This window comes from Haemaphysalis longicornis, unplaced genomic scaffold, assembly GCF_048455015.1.
Source record: "Haemaphysalis longicornis isolate Haplotype H1 unplaced genomic scaffold, Haemaphysalis longicornis Haplotype H1 scaffold_7, whole genome shotgun sequence".
Classification (NCBI taxonomy): Eukaryota; Metazoa; Arthropoda; class Arachnida; order Ixodida; family Ixodidae; genus Haemaphysalis; species Haemaphysalis longicornis.
The window spans coordinates 134,040,672-134,057,577 of record NW_027526422.1 but is presented as its reverse complement, the minus strand read 5'-3'; the positions used below and the strand labels follow the sequence as shown (position 1 = coordinate 134,057,577).

The 16,906-nt window shown below is 47.5% G+C and overlaps 1 protein-coding gene across 1 annotated transcript; it reads right to left on the bottom strand.

The window, feature by feature from the left end:
• Window positions 1-6,399: 6,399 nt before the first annotated feature.
• On the bottom strand, window positions 6,400-13,031 carry LOC144146542 (uncharacterized). The gene is made up of 2 exons (XM_077678484.1): window positions 12,599-13,031; window positions 6,400-6,524 (listed from the first exon to the last, which is right to left on the bottom strand). The coding sequence occupies exons 1-2, from the start codon at window positions 12,993-12,995 to the stop codon at window positions 6,400-6,402; spliced, it is 522 nt and encodes a 173-aa protein (XP_077534610.1). The 5' UTR covers window positions 12,996-13,031.
• Between the last annotated feature and the right edge of the window lie 3,875 nt (window positions 13,032-16,906).

Genomic DNA, 16,906 nt, shown 5'->3' with positions numbered 1-16,906 from the left:
TCAGCAAAAAAACAGGATTGAACTGAATGCCAATTCACAGTGGCGGGTGGATATTATTTGGCGAAGGGCACAAAAAAGGAAAGAAGAAACCGACACACGCATTGAAACGACACACGCTGCAAAAAGAAGAGCACACATCAATGCCCCGCGAACGCAATATACACCGAGAACCAGAACACGTTATGCACATACCAAGTGAACAACAAGAAAGAAAAGTTTAAAAGTCAAGTAGGCTTTCAAATTTGTTAATATCAGTTTGTTCGACAACATAACTTTCAAGGTTATTCCATTCATTAACTGTTCTAGGAAAAAAGGAATACTTAAAGACATTGTTTTTCGGCTGGAATGGGGTTAAGTTCAGCGAGTGACGGTGGCGGGATGAATGACCTGAAGAAAAATACGTTAAGTATTGATGAGTATCGCTTTTGAGAAGGTTCTTCACAATTTTAAAAAGAAAGCGTAGGCGGCATAATTTATTTCTGTCTGCAATGTTCAATAAACCAGCCTTGGCTGTCAGTTCCGAAACTGAAGCGCGGCCATAAGAATTAAAAATAAAACGGACTGCTTTATTTTGTACACGATTTAATTTAGATAAGTTAGCCGCCGTGAAAGGGTCCCAAATTACATTTCCATAATCGAGAATGGGTAACACGATGCTTTTATAGGCTAGTAATTTTATGCTTGTTGGAGCATTTCTGAGAGACCTTTTCAAGTAGTGAAGTTTATACATTGATTGATTAGCAACGTTTGTAATGTGTTTATCCCAGTGCAAGTTGTTACATATATGTAAACCAAGATATTTATACTCAGTTACCCGTGTTAGCACGTTATTATCGACTGTGTAATTAAAAAGAAGGGGTTGCTTCTTGTTTGTGATTGACATAACAGCACTTTTTTTATAATTAACAGACATCTGCCATGTGTTGCACCACTGAATAATATCGTTCAGCTTCAAATTAAGGTTAATCTGGTCATCCAAAGAGTCTACAGTAGAATAAATCAAACAATCATCAGCGTACAACCTGATTTTCATGTCATGCTCGCCAACAATGTCGTTAACATAAAGAAGAAATAACAACGGACCCAGAACCGAACCCTGGGGTACACCCGAAGTGACAGGTACTATTTTAGAAGGAGTGTCGCTGAAGATGACATACTGGTAACGTGAAGTAAGGTATGACTGAATCCAACTGCAAAATTTATCATTTTTAAGAATGGCACGTAGTTTGATCATTAGTTTTACATGAGATATCTTGTCGAACGCTTTCGCGAAATCTATAAATATTACATCTGTTTGTTTACGGTCATTAATAGTCACGGCAAAGTCATGTACGGTTTCGACAAGTTGGGTCACAGTGGAAAAGCCGCGCCTAAAACCATGTTGTGCTGAAGAGAGAATGGAATGCGTTGTTAAGAAAGTAGATATGTGTTTGTGAATGACATGTTCTAATAATTTACAACAAGTGCTGGTTAAAGCTATAGGACGGTAATTCGTAACTGACTGTTTATTAATTATTAAGCGTATTGCTACAGCCTCAAGGATAGTGTTTAAAGTGACAGGATGGCGTGCTAAGGATTTCCGGACGATTATGGCCACACCGCCAGAAGAGTGTGTGCAGCCATCCCTGTCTTTCCTGTATACCAGGTAACTATTCAAGAAATTTGTGTGTTTAGAATTCAAATGTGTTTCCTGAACACACATTACACTTGGCTGATTGGTATGCTCATACACATCGTCAAGATTATTCAGAAGGCCTCTGCAGTTCCATTGAACAATATTTTCTCTTCCCATTATTTAGTGTGAGAGCTACTGGAGTGTGTATGTTTATGTGTCGTCTTTCGGGGCTGTGACTCTTGGATCGGGCTTTTTGGGCGGCCTATCTGAAGGCTTGGACGTCGTAGGCCGCTCCTTGCGCTGCGTTGCAGGCAAGAACGGCACGACGTCCATCTCGTCGTCCGATGTCCTGGGTGTGCCCGTCGAACCGGGCCCCCGGACTTGGCCCTCCTTCGGGGGCCCTTCGTTTGAGCCGCCACCGCCGGTGGTGTCGGAGGCACCAGAAGTGGCACGGGCGGTGCGGTGGCGGTGGGAGCCGGTGCGGGGCTCGTGGTGTCCATGGCACACTCCAACGCACTGGACGATGGGGAGGCACGGACGGGAGCGGCACCGGTCCCGACGGAAGAGGTTGCCACCACAACCGCTGCTGCCTCAGCAAGCGGCGTGGTGGCGGGTTGGGCGGCCAGGGGCAACCCAGGGGGGGGGGGCGGGGGCGGGACCAGGTCCGACTCGCGGTACTGGGTCCCCGCCGAAACTAGACGCCACTCCGCCCCCCGGCGAGCTGCGTCGGCATACCTCCCCAGGGGGAAAGAGGCGAACCTCTTTCGCGCCTCTGGGAAGGTAAGATTCTCAGTCACTTTAACCTTGATGAACTCCTTCTCCTGTTTGAATTTCTCGCATGTTCTAGAGTAGGCCTCGTGGGGTCCCTTGCAGTTAGCACAGATGAGGGTTTGCGATGGGCAGTTGTCAGATGCATGATCATGTTGTGCACACTTGGCGCATGTTAGTCGACCACGACAAGCATTAGTGCCATGTCCAAACCGCTGACACTTGTAGCAGCGGCGTGGGTTCGGCACGTAGGGTCGGACCGGACATCTCAGGAAATCTGCGCTGACCGACTCAGGAAGTGTTGAGCGGTCAAATGTCAAGATTATGTGTTTAGTAGCTATTATTTGGTCGTTTCGGCGTGTCGTGATTCGCCGCACTGCTGTCACGCCCTGATCGCGAAGGCCGTCAAGCAGATCTGCTTCAGTCTCATTTATTAGATCTCTATCAGAGATGACGCCCTGAGAGCTATTCAGACTGCGATGGGGCGTGATCTTGATGTCGACATCGACCATGCGCGTTTGCTTCAAGAGGTTACAGGACTGTTGTTTGCTTTGGACTTCAATTAGGACTTCTCCGGTTGTGAGCTTTTTAGCCTTGTACGATTAGCCTACAAGGCTTTCAAGAAACTTGGAAATGAGAAAGACAGACTGGGAAGTGACGGGTTTTGATTTATCTAGGGATTCCATTACCAGGAAGCGCGAGAAATTATCGGGCTTTGGAATGGAGATCGAAGACAAAGGAGGAAAAGATACTTCGGTGCGGCCCCTTTTCAGGGACCGATCACGTTTGGAGGGGGGGTTTGAAAATGCCATATGATACATTGGAAAGCAGGGAGACTGGGGTACTTTCTTCTTTGACCTTACCCTGGTAGTCAAAGAGGTCCCGGAGCTCCCTGCCTGGTAGACAGGCAGGGAGCCCATCGGCCGGAGCTTGACCAAGGCTCCGACGGCCACCGTTAGAGATTTCTACCCTTCACCTTAAAAACACATCACCACGGTAGGACACAGCTTATGTTGGGGGGCTCGGGGTCCGCGGTATCGCCAGTACCGTCACCAAGATTACTCAAGGTGCCCCGTGCGGGGGCCTCTACAGTTCTATTGAATTCTTTTCTCTTCCCATTACTTAGTGTGAGGGCTACTAGAGTGTGTATGCTTATGTCGTCTTCCGTGGCTGTGACTCTCATCTTTTTGGGCTTGTCGGGAGGCTTTGGCGTCGGGACACGTTCCTTGCGGTGCACCGCAGACAAGCCCGGTCCGACATCCATTTCGCCGTCGGATGTCGTCGGAGTACCTGAGTCATCAGGCTCCTTGGACCACGTGCCCAAAATGGTGCGCATCCTTTTGGGCGCGCTTTGCCTGGCCCGCAACCACTGAGGGTTTCAAGAACGCCTCGGATGGCACAGGCGGTGTAGCAGGCGTGGGAGCTGCCGCGGGGGCCTCCTTCTCCATCTCATCCGTGCCCTGACGTGTGGTTTAAGATGGTGGAGCGGAAGTGGTGGATGCAGCATCACTCCCACCAGACACGGTCGTCTCCACAACCACTACTGGCTCAACAAGCGGTGTGGAGACGGCATGGGCCGCCAGAGGCAGCCCAGCTAGCGGTGATGGGGCTGTGGCTGTAGCCATCCGCACAATATTATTGTGTGGATGGCTACAGCCTCAAGGGCGGTGTTCAAGGTGACAGGGTGGCATGCTAAGGATTTGCGGGCGATTATGGCCACACCGGCAGTAGAGTGTGTGCAGCCATCCCTGTCTTTCCTGTATACCAGGTAACTATTCAAGAACTTTGTGTGTTTGGGATTCAGATGTGTTTCCTGGACACACATTAAACTTGGCTGGTTGGCATGCAGAATCTCATGCACGTCGTCAAGATTATTCAGAAGGCCTCTGCAGTTCAATTGAACTATGTTTTTTCTTCCCATTATGATGTGTTAGAGCTACTGGAGTGTGATTATTTATGTAGGGTCTTTCGGGGCTTGCACTCTTGGGAGGCGCTTTTTTGCCTTCTCTACTGACCTGGACGTCGCAGCCCGTTCCTTTCGTTGCGATGAAAGCCTGAAGGGCTCGACGTCCATGTCGTCATCTGAAGGCAAGGGGGTGCCCAGCGGACTGGGCCCCCTTGACGTGGTACCCTTTCGGGTGTTCCTTGCCTGCGCTGCCAGTGCCGAAGACGTGGGGTGCACCGCAGATGGCACAGGCAGTGAGGCGAAGGAGGGGGTCGCTGCGACTGCCTCCAACTCCTCCGTGCCCTTGCATGTGCTTTGGGCCGGTGGAGAGGAAGCAGTGGATGCAGCGGCATCCCCAACAGACGTTGTTGCCACCACAGCCGCTGCTGGGTGAGCGAGCGGTGTAGAGGCTGGTTGGGCTGCCCGGGGCAACCCAGGGGGGGGGGGCGGGGGCGGGACGAAGTCCAACTCGCGGTACTGGGTCCCCGCCGAACCTAGACGCCGCTCCGACCCCCGGCGAACTGCGTACCTCCACGGAGGGAAAGAGGCGAACCTCTACCGCGCCTCTGGGAAGGTGATGTTTTTGGTGACATCGATGTTGCTGATTTTCTTTTCGAGTTGAAACTTTTCACATTTCCTTGAGTAGGCCGCTTGCGGACCCTGGCAGTTTGCGCAAGGAAACCTGCACGTTACAGTTTTCGGACCGGTGGTCATACAGGGCGCATTTTGCTCAGGTAAGTCGGCCGCGGCAGGCGTTTGTGCCGTTTCCGAACCGTTGGCACTTCAAACAGCGCCACGGATTCGGGATGTAAGGCGGGACAGGACATCAGATGTAACCTGCGTTGATGAATTCTAGAACGGTCGACCTGTCAAAGGTTAAGATGAGGTGCTTCGTCGGTATTTGTTTGTCATATCTGCGTATTGTTATACGCCTGACACCAGTTACGCCCTGACCACGAAGGCCCTCTAGCAGGTCAGCTTCAGTTTCATTCAGTAGCTCATATTCGGAGATCACACCATGGGAGCTGTTTAGGCTGCGGTGGGGCGTGACTCGGACGGCCAGATCGGCGATGCGGGTTTCTGCAAGAAGTTTATCATCCTGATCTAGGCTACTGACCTCAAGAAGGATTTCACCGGTTCTTTGTTTTTGGCTTTATATGATTCGCCGATGACACCTTCAAGAAATTGGGAGACGAGAAATACTGATTTTGAAGCAAGAGGGTTCAACTGGTCAGACGATTATATCGCTAAGTAGTTGTTCAGTTTCGTAAAACTCAAAGGAAGCGGAGGAAATTTAGAAATTTAGGTGCGGCCCCTTTTCGGGGGCCGATCATGTTTGGGTTTCTGTTTAAAGAATACCATAAGCTATAGAATAAAAGCATGGGACGGGGGTACTTTTTCGCTCAGGTTACCCTGATACCGAGAGATGTCCCGGAGCTCTCTGCCTGGGCTTGACCTGGGCTCCGACGGCTACCCCAGGTGAAAAAATTTCCATTCCCAGCTTGATTATGGAACCGGAAATCTCTCCCAGCTTGGAAATTTTTCAGCTGGGAAAGATTTCCACTTCCATAATCCAGCTGGGAATGCGAAATTCCCATCCAGAATTTCTAGCTGGAAATTTGCTCTTCCAGCTGGGAAATTTCCCAGCTGGGAGAGATTTCCAGTTTCGTAATCCAGCTGGGAATGCAAAATCCCCGGTTGAAATTCTGGGTGGAAATCTGTGAATTCTGGTTTAATCTCCAGCTGCATTTCCAGCTATATGTTCGGGGCTTCCGTTACATTCTCAACTGGGATTTTCGCAAATTCTGCTAACTCGACGTGCTACAGGTACAAGAAAAACTGACGTGCTTCCCAATTCAATTTTTTTGCAAGACTGCTGGATAAAAAAATAGTAGCATTCATTGTACACTAAGGGCTAATAACTAAATCAGCTTTTAGCTTGCACTAAGCCATTTTGCTGTCGTGCAAGCTGAAATGTCCCAGAACTCGTGAAAGCACTATTTTAAATTTTTTATTTACTGCTCGTGCATGTTGAGGGTCTCGCCGACAGTGCAAGGAACTTTGGCGTTGTTTAGGCTTTTGCGAGCTTGAGCTTTTTTTTAACATCTTGGATCTTCTCACTCAGGATCTGGGGGACATTGGAAGCTGCCACAGTGGTGTCGCTGTTTTCCACTTTGCCCCATTGAGCCAGGCATGCTGAAAAAGAAGAATCTTAATTATTATACTCGCTCAAATTGGAAAGCAGCACTTATCGTAAACAACATTCAACTTTGCCGGTGTCAGTTCAGGCGCTACTTCCTTGGTTGACGTTTTTGCAGGGGCCAGCCTTCCGCTTACACTGCGCTCCGCCAATACGGCGGGGCCCCAAATCACGTGAGCGGCATCCCTCACTAGGATGGAGGGCTTTTTATTTTTAAAAAGTTTGTCTGCCTCCTCTTTTGTGGCAAACACTTTGCCACATAAGTGGAACTGGAATAAAAAGCGATTCGAAAAAGGGTAAACACTATGTCATAATAGTATTCCACCCAGTAAGTGCAATAGCAAGGCAACAGTGATTGTCTTTAGGGAAGTATACAGCAAAAACCTGTGAATTCGAACATCAATTATTCAAATGTGTGAATAATTTGAATTGTACGATTTGGTCCAGACAAGCTTTATAGAATTCTATGTAGGTATATGCTCTGTTAATTCAAACACAAGTAGATTCCTTGTGTGTTTTGTCATTCTTCCCTCTCGGAGTTGACGCCAAGATTGCATTAATTGATCGATTGTAGAGTTTAACGCGCCGACACAATGCAGGCGATAAGGTGCGCAGCAGTGGAGGGCTCCGGATTAATTTTGACCACCTGGAGACCTTTCTTGTGTGCCAAAATCTATTTTAAGATTGAATTAAGCCAATCTAAAACGTCCATGGCGGATGCTTTGCAAGACGTGTTCTTTGCAGTCTACATCAATGTACACGCAAATAAATACAGGGGTGTGGGATGCACTGAGAGATGAGGGCATCATATCTCAGTTCAGAATCATAGAATGAGTCGCTCTGAGTGAGGATGTTGAGAAAGACGAAGAAAGACCAGTGCAGCCGTCTGCTCAGAAGTCATGGCCACAATGAATGCTTTTTTCAGTTTTTAAAGGGTGTGGAGGATGGCCACTACATTTGCTCGTTAAAGTTGACTGTCACCATTAAAGGGACACTGAAGTGAATTTGTCAAGCTCCCGTTTTTGCTTGGACTGCGTAGACTGGCTCAAATTAGCACACTTTTCATCGTTATCCGGTTGACAAATCGGTAATTATTTTACAAAGCGCGAAAGAAGAAAAACTACCATGCGCAGTTTGCGGCGGCCGCACCAACTAAAGCTGAGACGTTAGGAGGAAAGGGCACCGTGATTGGACGATGCCCAAGGTGAGCAACCAAACAAGTTTCAGTTTCGGTTCTGTAAAACACAACTGGTGGCGTTGTTGGATGGGCATTCTCAATAACTCAGTAATCATCGTACCGAACTTCTGCCATGTTGTCAGCTGTGAAAATGCATAAAGATAAGCCTCCCAGGACGGCTTGGAATCGTAGCATTCACTAGCCGAGGCCTACGCAGTGCATGGACGCCCTCCGCGTACCCGCAGACGCCCAAATGTCATGCGCTTTTCCCCCATATTTGGAGCTTGCCTCACTCATGCCAGTACCGTAAAAAGCGTGTTCGCACCAGGTCAAGGGTCTGTTCATTCTGGCCTGTGCCCACTGCCCGCAAGCAGTCGGTGCTTATGGCAACAAGCACGCCAACGAGAACTCGCTAGCGCGTCAGTGCCAGCCTGCGCGCGTTCTGTGAACTAGTTCGTGGAGCCATGAACATTGCGGCCCCAAAAAAAGGCCAACTCAATGTAGAAAACATCGACAGAAAACGAAAAAGTTAACTTACAAAAAAAAAAGCACGTACCCGCGGGGACTCGAACTCGTGACTTGCAAAATACTTGCGGCAACACACCTAGCGCCCCAGAGTACTAGGCCACGAGACCGGTTTAGCCGACCTTGGTAATACAAGGTATATATTGTACAACACGTTTACACTTTTATTTAGTTTTGGCATTTCAAGCAGCTTAGGTGACTATTTGTTGTATTGCGCTCGTGCAGTAAGCGTACCCCGAGTTTCCACAATAGCTCACGTCTAGCAATTGCATTTCGTAGACGGAAAAGCGTTCGCAGATGCGTAGTCGTGCTGCTGGCCGCTGTGCTTGTTCGCACAGCGCAAAAACGTGCTTCCCGCACCCTAGTTTTACGCTGTATGGTAAACGTATCAGTTGATTTGGCTTCCTTAGTACATATTTTGACTTCGCTGACTCTTCTTCCGCCTTTAAGAGGCCTTATATTTTCCTACTGGCGTACCAGTCAGCGAAGCGTCGCATGTGCGCTTTTGTAAAGCGACCTTGACTTGGAGCTAGATACAGTGTACAAACTAACCAAGTAAAGAAAGGCGCATTCTTCCATTCACAAACGTGTCCTGGCGCCGTTTCAACTGAGCGAACGAATTGCGACGACTCGTCGGCGGCCGGCGGACCAAACGCTGGGCCGACTGACTCTGTCTGAAGGCCGGGGAGCCGTGCAGTAGCGCAGCCAATTGCGAGCTCGGCACCTCCTGACGTCACACGAAAACGCCACAGAAAATGGGCGAGCGTAAAGAGAGGAGGACAGCATTTTCGAATTAATTTTTCTACTAAATAAAATCGCGTAAACGCGCCCAGAGTGGTCGAAACATGGCCTGGGGACTCCGGGCTACAATTTGCGCTAGTAATCCCGCAATGTTTACATATCACTTCAGTGTCCCTTTAAGCAAAAAACACAGACTACAGTAACTAACTTTTTTTCAAGAATGAAATTGTTGGCATGCCCTACTGCTTTGACATTGCAGCGTACTGTTGTTCTTCAAATCAACAGTTTTTGCATGAGACATGACATTATTTTTATAACACTGGAAGAAAAGTTAAACTTGCGCGTCCATCGCTTGTGGCAGAAAATGGCGCAGGGTCCTCGTCAGGCCCAGGGTTCACTGCGCCTTCAATGGGAGGGGAGGCCGCTGCAGCAACAAAGAAAAAATCATAAGAGAAATAAAAAAGGAACGAAATGAAATATACTATTTGATATGTTTCTACCTGCACCAGCTTCCATTTTTGTTTGGAGGTGTCCCCAAGTCAGCCTGGTGGCAATCTTCACTGCCGACATCATTGTGGTGGCCATTAACTGGGGCCTCTGGGGTATCCACAGCTTCAAATTGAAATTGAATCCAATAATAACAGCCCTCAATTATTGCGTGGCAGCCTGACAACAGGGCCAGTATTTGTACACAGGGTATACAATGTACAATGTACACAGCAACATGAGCAACCATTAGCTATTACGAAAACCAAAAGTCATGCTTTGGGTTAGTCAAAACATTGAATACAAGCATGTTTGTGTGCAGTAGTGCAGGTACTTCGCAAAGTATGTCTGCAGTTCATACAACAACTTGTTGGCAGCACTGCATATGCCACATTGTGCTTGACCAATATACCAATGCAGCATGGCTAACTGCCTGTGACATTCTACAAAGGCAGGCTGTCGCATAGCGACAATTGTACTCAGAACCATCAAAAGATATTTTACTGCCCTACTGTGCAGGTAGAACAGGCTCCATGCCTTGTACGTTCAGCCGTACTGCAGACAGCTCGCAAGATAGAATAATTTTTCATGCAGTTGAATATGCTCACCAATTTGGCTTTTTTTTCATGTCAGCAATCGTGTTGTGCACAGAAAAGAGAATTGAGGTTCAGTTGACACAAATATCTAAAAATGTGAAAGGTTCAAACTTCTCCTTTGCAATCAGAAGCTACACAAAACAACGCCATAAAAAGTAAAGAAAGGCCTTACATGCTGTCAACTGCGTCTCCAATGTTTTTTAGAAACCGTATACAGTCCCTCAAAGTTGCAGTATGGTTTTGTTGGAGTCGAAACTATTTCTTCCATAATTCGGCTTCTTTCTATGCATTCTGAAGCTCAGCCGATGAAATGAGGCAGTCATCCGAGCTTGTGCTTGTGTCTGGGGGAGAGCCTTGGCCGTTTCTTTCTCTGCACATACAAAAAAGTTACAAACACAGACACTGCACTTGCCTACATTGCTCCCAGACGGCTGTGTAAAATAACTGTACCTTATAAACTCCATTTTTTCGCTGTCCTACTCCACGCCAGAAAATGTAAAGTTGTTTAAATTTCTATATGAATGTGTGAGAAGGAATTCAGACCTCCAAAAATGCAATATATATTGAGTGGTTTCAAACAAAACTTTTCTTGATGGAGAAGTTGTAACCATTATATTGTATTTATGCAAACTAATGACAGCAGAAGCAGTCCCCATTCATTCTACTGTTTTTCAAGCAGTTGTTTCTTTTTCAAAGATAACATCCAAGCAATGATTAAAAAGAAACATCAGTACAACAACGTACGTAGCCCAAGCCCCATTGACAGGCACAATCAAACATGATCAAGTTGATACATACCTTCTCATTGTAGCTGCATGATGCAGTAGGCACTTCAGCAATGCAGAGGTTGTCCGGCACACTATCAGTGCCAGGCTGTGGGACTGTCTGGCTTCTCAAGTTCGCCTGGGGATAATTAGTGAATTTAGTTACTTCATTTTTAGCAGAAAGAAATCTTTGACATACTTTTCCAGATGCTGCCTGCTTGCTGACAGTAGTATTGGTCTCAAGTGCATACTGCATGTGTTCCCATAACACTTCTTGAAATTGAATCTTGTTGGCAGCAGCTCTGTTCTGGCGGTTTTTTTCCCCTCCTGCATACAAACCTCTAGATATTATTTAATGCACTTTTCACGCAGAAAAGCGGTTGGCCTTGATTAATTTAACCAGTGCACTCACAAAGAAAAAAAAAGAAAATGGAGAAAAAAATTACTGCTCTCAGATGCTTCCAAGCAGAAGAAGCGTCCTCCTCAACATCCTTGTCAGCGTCGACGTCGGAAAAATCTGATGCATTCAGCTTGGGTATAGCCACTCTTTTCGAACGCATTTTCTCGTTCATGAGCTCCTTGGTCGCTGTAACGAAACATTTTAAAGAATCATTTAACATTTGAACAAAATTTGAAAGTTTATGTAAATATACATGGTGGGAAAAGTGCTACCACTATGCGGACAAGCAAGTACAGTCGCGTGCGATTTGAAGGTAATCGCGCTAGCATAGACCAACCACGACAATAACGCACCCGCGCAGCTTGTTTTAGTGCGCCTGGTTCCTTGTCTGCGCATTCTTCTCTCCTCAATAGCTGATTATTACAGCGGTCATCACTCCCTTAGCAAAACCAGAAACGCCTTCCTCTTTTTTTATCGCGAATGCAGTGACGACATCCCACTTGTCGTACCTCACAGCAGTTCTCGAAAAGGTGCGGACAAATGCATTGTCGAGAAATACTGGGCATTTATAACAATGGGTGCTATCGCTGCTCATAATAACCAAGAAGAAAGCCCAGAAGTGATTACAACCACGCAAAATCGCCACAAAGCGGTGGTTTGCTAGCCGTGGGAGTGATGACTGCCTAAAGGAATAGCGACCGAGGGAGAGGAGAATACATATACTAGGTCCCAGGCACACCGAAAAATGCCGCGCGGGGGCGTTATCGTCTTTATCGGTCGAAGCTCACGCGATTACCTTCAAATCCCACGCGACTGTACACGGGAGAAAGCGCATTGGGCGATAAGGCGGGCGTCAGCATGTAGAGATCGACCAGCCGGATGTGCTCACACAATCTCGCTATCTGCGGCGCATCTATTCATAGCGCTGGCATGCAGTTTGGCCGGCTCAGGCCACCGCTCTTGTGCTCCTTTTAACTTTTGGAGCACCTGTGCATGTTTACCCATGCTGTGACAACAGCGACCTCAAACGTACCAACCCACCCCAACCTCTCAAAATATTGATATAACTGAAATAATTTGATTAACTAATTTGAAAAAGTGAATTCCTAAAGTGCAGATCAATGCTTTGTCCTGAGCCGACAGCCACGTAAAGCTTACCATTGCACCCCAGCAAAGAAAAACAATGCGTAGAAATTTAAGGAATTGATCATGACGTTAAAAACGGTAGCCTGTGCAAAAAACTTGCGGTTGCAGTATAGCGCAAGCGGGTCATTCTACTTAATTGGTAACTGATCGATGCTGAACTCCCTCACGTTGCCATGTGCTCGCAGCGTGGTCAGCCGCAAACGTCCTTGGCCAATTCCTCATTGTTTGCACGCACTAAAGAACCACGAGGTGTCGAAAAGGAGGAAATCAATATGTGCAGCGCTAGAAATCATACCATCCTCCGAACAGTAAGCTGAAGGTTTTTTTATATTGCTTGAGGCGACTGCCAGCCATCGATCCGCATATCGGAGGAAAAGTGCGCGCCCGACAAGGCCTCCTTCTAAACACACACACGCGTGAAACAAAACAAAGGTGAACTTACCTGCCAACTTCAGAATCTGGGCCACGTAAACTCCGTTGTTCTCGCCACCATCGTCGTGCCAGTAGGCAAAATATGTAATGCGGCCGTCAAAGTCATCTTCATTGTTTGGGTTGCGATTAACAATGTCCTCGACCGGTATAATGTTCAGCCGATTATCGGCATCTTGCGCAAAACGGACAAGCGCGAACATAGCGTGGCGTGTTCACAAATTCACGGAAACAACATTGCTGAAAGCACTGGGTTATGAAATATGGGTCACCAAAAAGCGCTGTAAATGGCTTATGCTTTTCTCGGACGTCTGTCCACGCTCTCTACGACTACTAGCTAGAAGGCATGGAGGAAAGAAAAACTTTATAAGGCGCCACGTTGGCATCGTCTCCGTTTGGCTTGATATTGGGCTGGTCAGACAAAATTCATGCGTAAAATAAATAGAAGATGACGCCTTTCCTTCTTTATTCAAAAAGCGTCAGTTTAATGTACACGTTATAAAATATTTGCTCTCGAATGGCCTAAAACTGCTAAATAATTTGCCAAAGATGCAGAGCTGCTGTGCAGTTCAAGGTAACCTATCGACGGCATCGACGGCGACATTGGATCCCTCCTGCTCCTGCTATGATGGCGTCTCTTATGGCGTCTTGCCTGCTTTCCGCGGTGCTCGAGAAAGTTTTTTCGTGCGATTAGTTGACCCAGAAATTGCTGCGGCATGGCTCCGCCAAAGAGACGAAAAACGTATCTCGATCCAGATTCGACCGACCCTTTGCCAAAGCCAACGAGATGGCGCCTAGCCAACGAGGAAGAAAGTTCCCATCGGCCCTCTACTTCGGCTCAATGCCGCCAAACGGCAAGGCTGCCTGCAGCACCTAGTCCAAGTGACGTGCGACCCACAAAACAGACGGACCAGAGTGAAGAGCCAGAACGACATCTGGGGGAGCTGTTCAGTGATGAGGAGTGTCCTTCGCGAGAGCTGTTCAGTGATGAGGAATGTCCTGAGTGGGAGCTGTTCAGTGAGGACGGGTACGTTTCAGACGAGTCCGTGACGCCGCCAACGTCGCCGCTTCCCGATGAACTGGGCAACAGATGATGATGGTTTGATTTTATTGGCGCAAGGCCGACACAGGCAAAGAGCGCCAAACATAAAGTTATTTGATGAGGAGAGAACACGAAATAAACTATGAGTACGGCTGGTGTAAAGGGCCAGGGTGAAGAACCAGAGAGGTTAAAAAATAAATAAGGTGGCTGGTTTATAGGACCAGGGGTAAAACTATGGGTGGTATGAGATGAGTTGTAAAAAGTGAACTTCTGATAGGAACTCAAAGGTACGCTGAACAGAAAACATGGCATCGTCTCCTAAGAAGTATGACGGGTGTGGTGGAATATGTCGTGTGTGTAGTTGTGGGAAGTGTTTGTGTCGCGTAATGTCGAGAGCCTTACATTGTATGAGGATGTGGATCACGGATAGGGCCTCTCCGCACCTGCTGCACAGCGGTCTTGGAGATCCAGTGAGCAGGTGCGAGTGCGTTGCGTGCGTATGCCCTATCCGTAATCTAGCTAAGGCGACTTCTATGTATCTGTTGCGTGTATCGGAGGTGTATGGTCCCAAGTGTGGTTTTATTACATGTAACTTGTCTGTTTGTTCGCTCCAATGTGTTTGCCATGTTTTGCGAAGTTGTTGTTTGATGTGTGGTTTCACGTCGGTGTAGGGTAATGTGGTGATGTCTACTGCATTCGAGAGTGTAGCAGCAGCGGCCATTCGATCCGCGGCTTTGTTTCCGGCTATACCACAGTGGCCAGGGACCCAGCAAAGGACGAGTTCAAATTTGTGGACATACACCGACATAATACCTTTGATGATAAGATTTACAACTTGATTTTTTGAAGACTTTGTTGATGACAATGCCCGCACAACACTGAGGGAATCTGTATAGATAATGGATTGTGGGGTGTGGCTTTGGAGTATATTATTAACAACAAGCAGTACGCCATAAGCCTCTGCTGTAAAGATACTAGTATGATTATTCAGAGTTCTGGTGACACTAAGGCCGGGCCCATGCGCCGCGCAGGACACAGAGCTGGCAGTTCTAGAGGCGTCCGTATAAAATTCAGAACACTGATACTTCTGCTGCAAATACAAGAAGCGCTGCAGGATTGCACATGTGGGAGCTCGGTTTTTATCTACATGTGTGAATGATGTGTCGCATGATAAAGGGCGGAGATGCCATGGTGCTATAAAATCTGTTAGAGAGGTTTGGATTGTATCTAAATAGGAGACGGCAAGCTCGGACGCTTCTTCTCTAACTCTGTAAGAGAAGGGCGCAGATAACGATGGTCGATTTAAAAGGAGTTCAGTCATGGATGTATCATGAAAAACTTATTTAAAAGGATGGTCTGGCATGGATGAAATTTTAAAGGCATAAAGGAGATCTGTGTATGCTCGCTGACGTTGTAGGTTCCATTTGTTGCACTCCACATAGAGGCTTTCGACCGGGATAGTGCGGAAGGCGCCACACGCCAGGCGGAGCCCGAGATGGAGCACTGGGTCCAGCATTTTGAGGGATGTTTTACTTGCTGACCCACAAACAACGCTACCATAGTCCAATCGTGAACCTATTAGGCTGGTAAAAACACGTAAAAACACGCCATTTTCTTGGACGTGAACCTTTGAGAGTGCACAACCAACTCTTACTCTGAACGTTCTCTCCGACAAATAACTTACAAGGGTATTCAACATATTACCCGAAAGACCGAATGACCTGAGGTCACTAAGGATCCCATAACGCCAAGCGGTATCGTAGGCCTTCTCGAGATCGAAAAAGACAGTTACGCAATACTGCTTATGCACGAAGGAAAAAGACAGTTACGCAATACTGCTTATGCACGAAGGCATCCTTGATGTATGAATCAAGTGCAACCAGTTGATCGTTTGTCGATCGCCCCACCCTAAAGCCTGCCTGGCAGCTCTCGAGAAGACCATTGTACTCAAGGAAGTACACGAGCCTGCGATAGATCATCTTCTCCAAGAGCTTGCACAGGCAGCTCGTCAGGGCTATTGGACGATAACTTGAGGGGGACGACGGGTCCTTTCCCTCCTTCAAGAAAGCCACTACAGTGGCCTCCCTCCAAGAGTGTGGAATGTGCCCCGAAAGCCATATTTTATTATATAGATGTAGAAGTGCTTCAAGTGTGTCTGCGTGTAGGTGTTGTATCATTGTGTATGTAATGTTGTCTGGGCCTGGAGCTGAGGGTTTACACGTGCTCAGAGCAGCCCTCAGTTCATGTAGTGAAAACAGGGAGTTGTAAGAAGTCTGTGATTTGTTGTTGTCGCGTAGGGACTTCTTTTCACAACAGGCTTTATGTTTCAAGAAAGTGTTTGTGTAGTGTGCTGAACTGGACACGTGTTGGAAGTGTTGTGCGAGTGTGTCAGCCTGGTCTTCGAGTGTGTCCCCTGTAGTGCTGACCAGAGGCAGGCTGTGTGTTTGTTGTCCCTTGAGTTTGCGTATTCGTGTCCATACTTTCCTTGTGTCTGTGTAGGAGTTTATTGATGTTATGAATGTACGCCAACTCTCTCGTTTTGCCTCACGGCGCACACGTTTTCCTAACGCCTTGGCCCGTTTGAACAAGAGGAGGTTTCCCGACGTGGGGTACCGACGAAGGATACCCCACGCCTTGTTCTGGGCCTCTCGCGCCCGCCTGCAGTCCTCATTCCACCACGGCCTCCGCTGGTTGCGCGGGGCACCAGAGGCGTGGGGAATGGACTTTTCGGCGGCGTCGAGGATGTGCGCCGTGAGCAGTTGGGTAGCTTCTTCAACGTGTAGGTGTCCTATGGATGTGTGGTGTAGTTTGGATGTCTCTGTAAATGTATTCCAGTTAGCTCGTGCTTCATTGAACCTATTATGGGAAGATTGACTGCATGGGCCTTTACCTATGTATGTTAGTGAGGTGGGGAAGTGGTCACTGCCATATGGGTCAGTTCCCACACCCCACTCGACAAGAGGAAAGAGAACTGCGGAGCCAATAGCCAAGTCAATACATGAGTATGTGTTGTGACCTATGTTATGGTATGTAGGCTGTTTATTGTTGAAAAGGCATGCTCCAGATGATGTA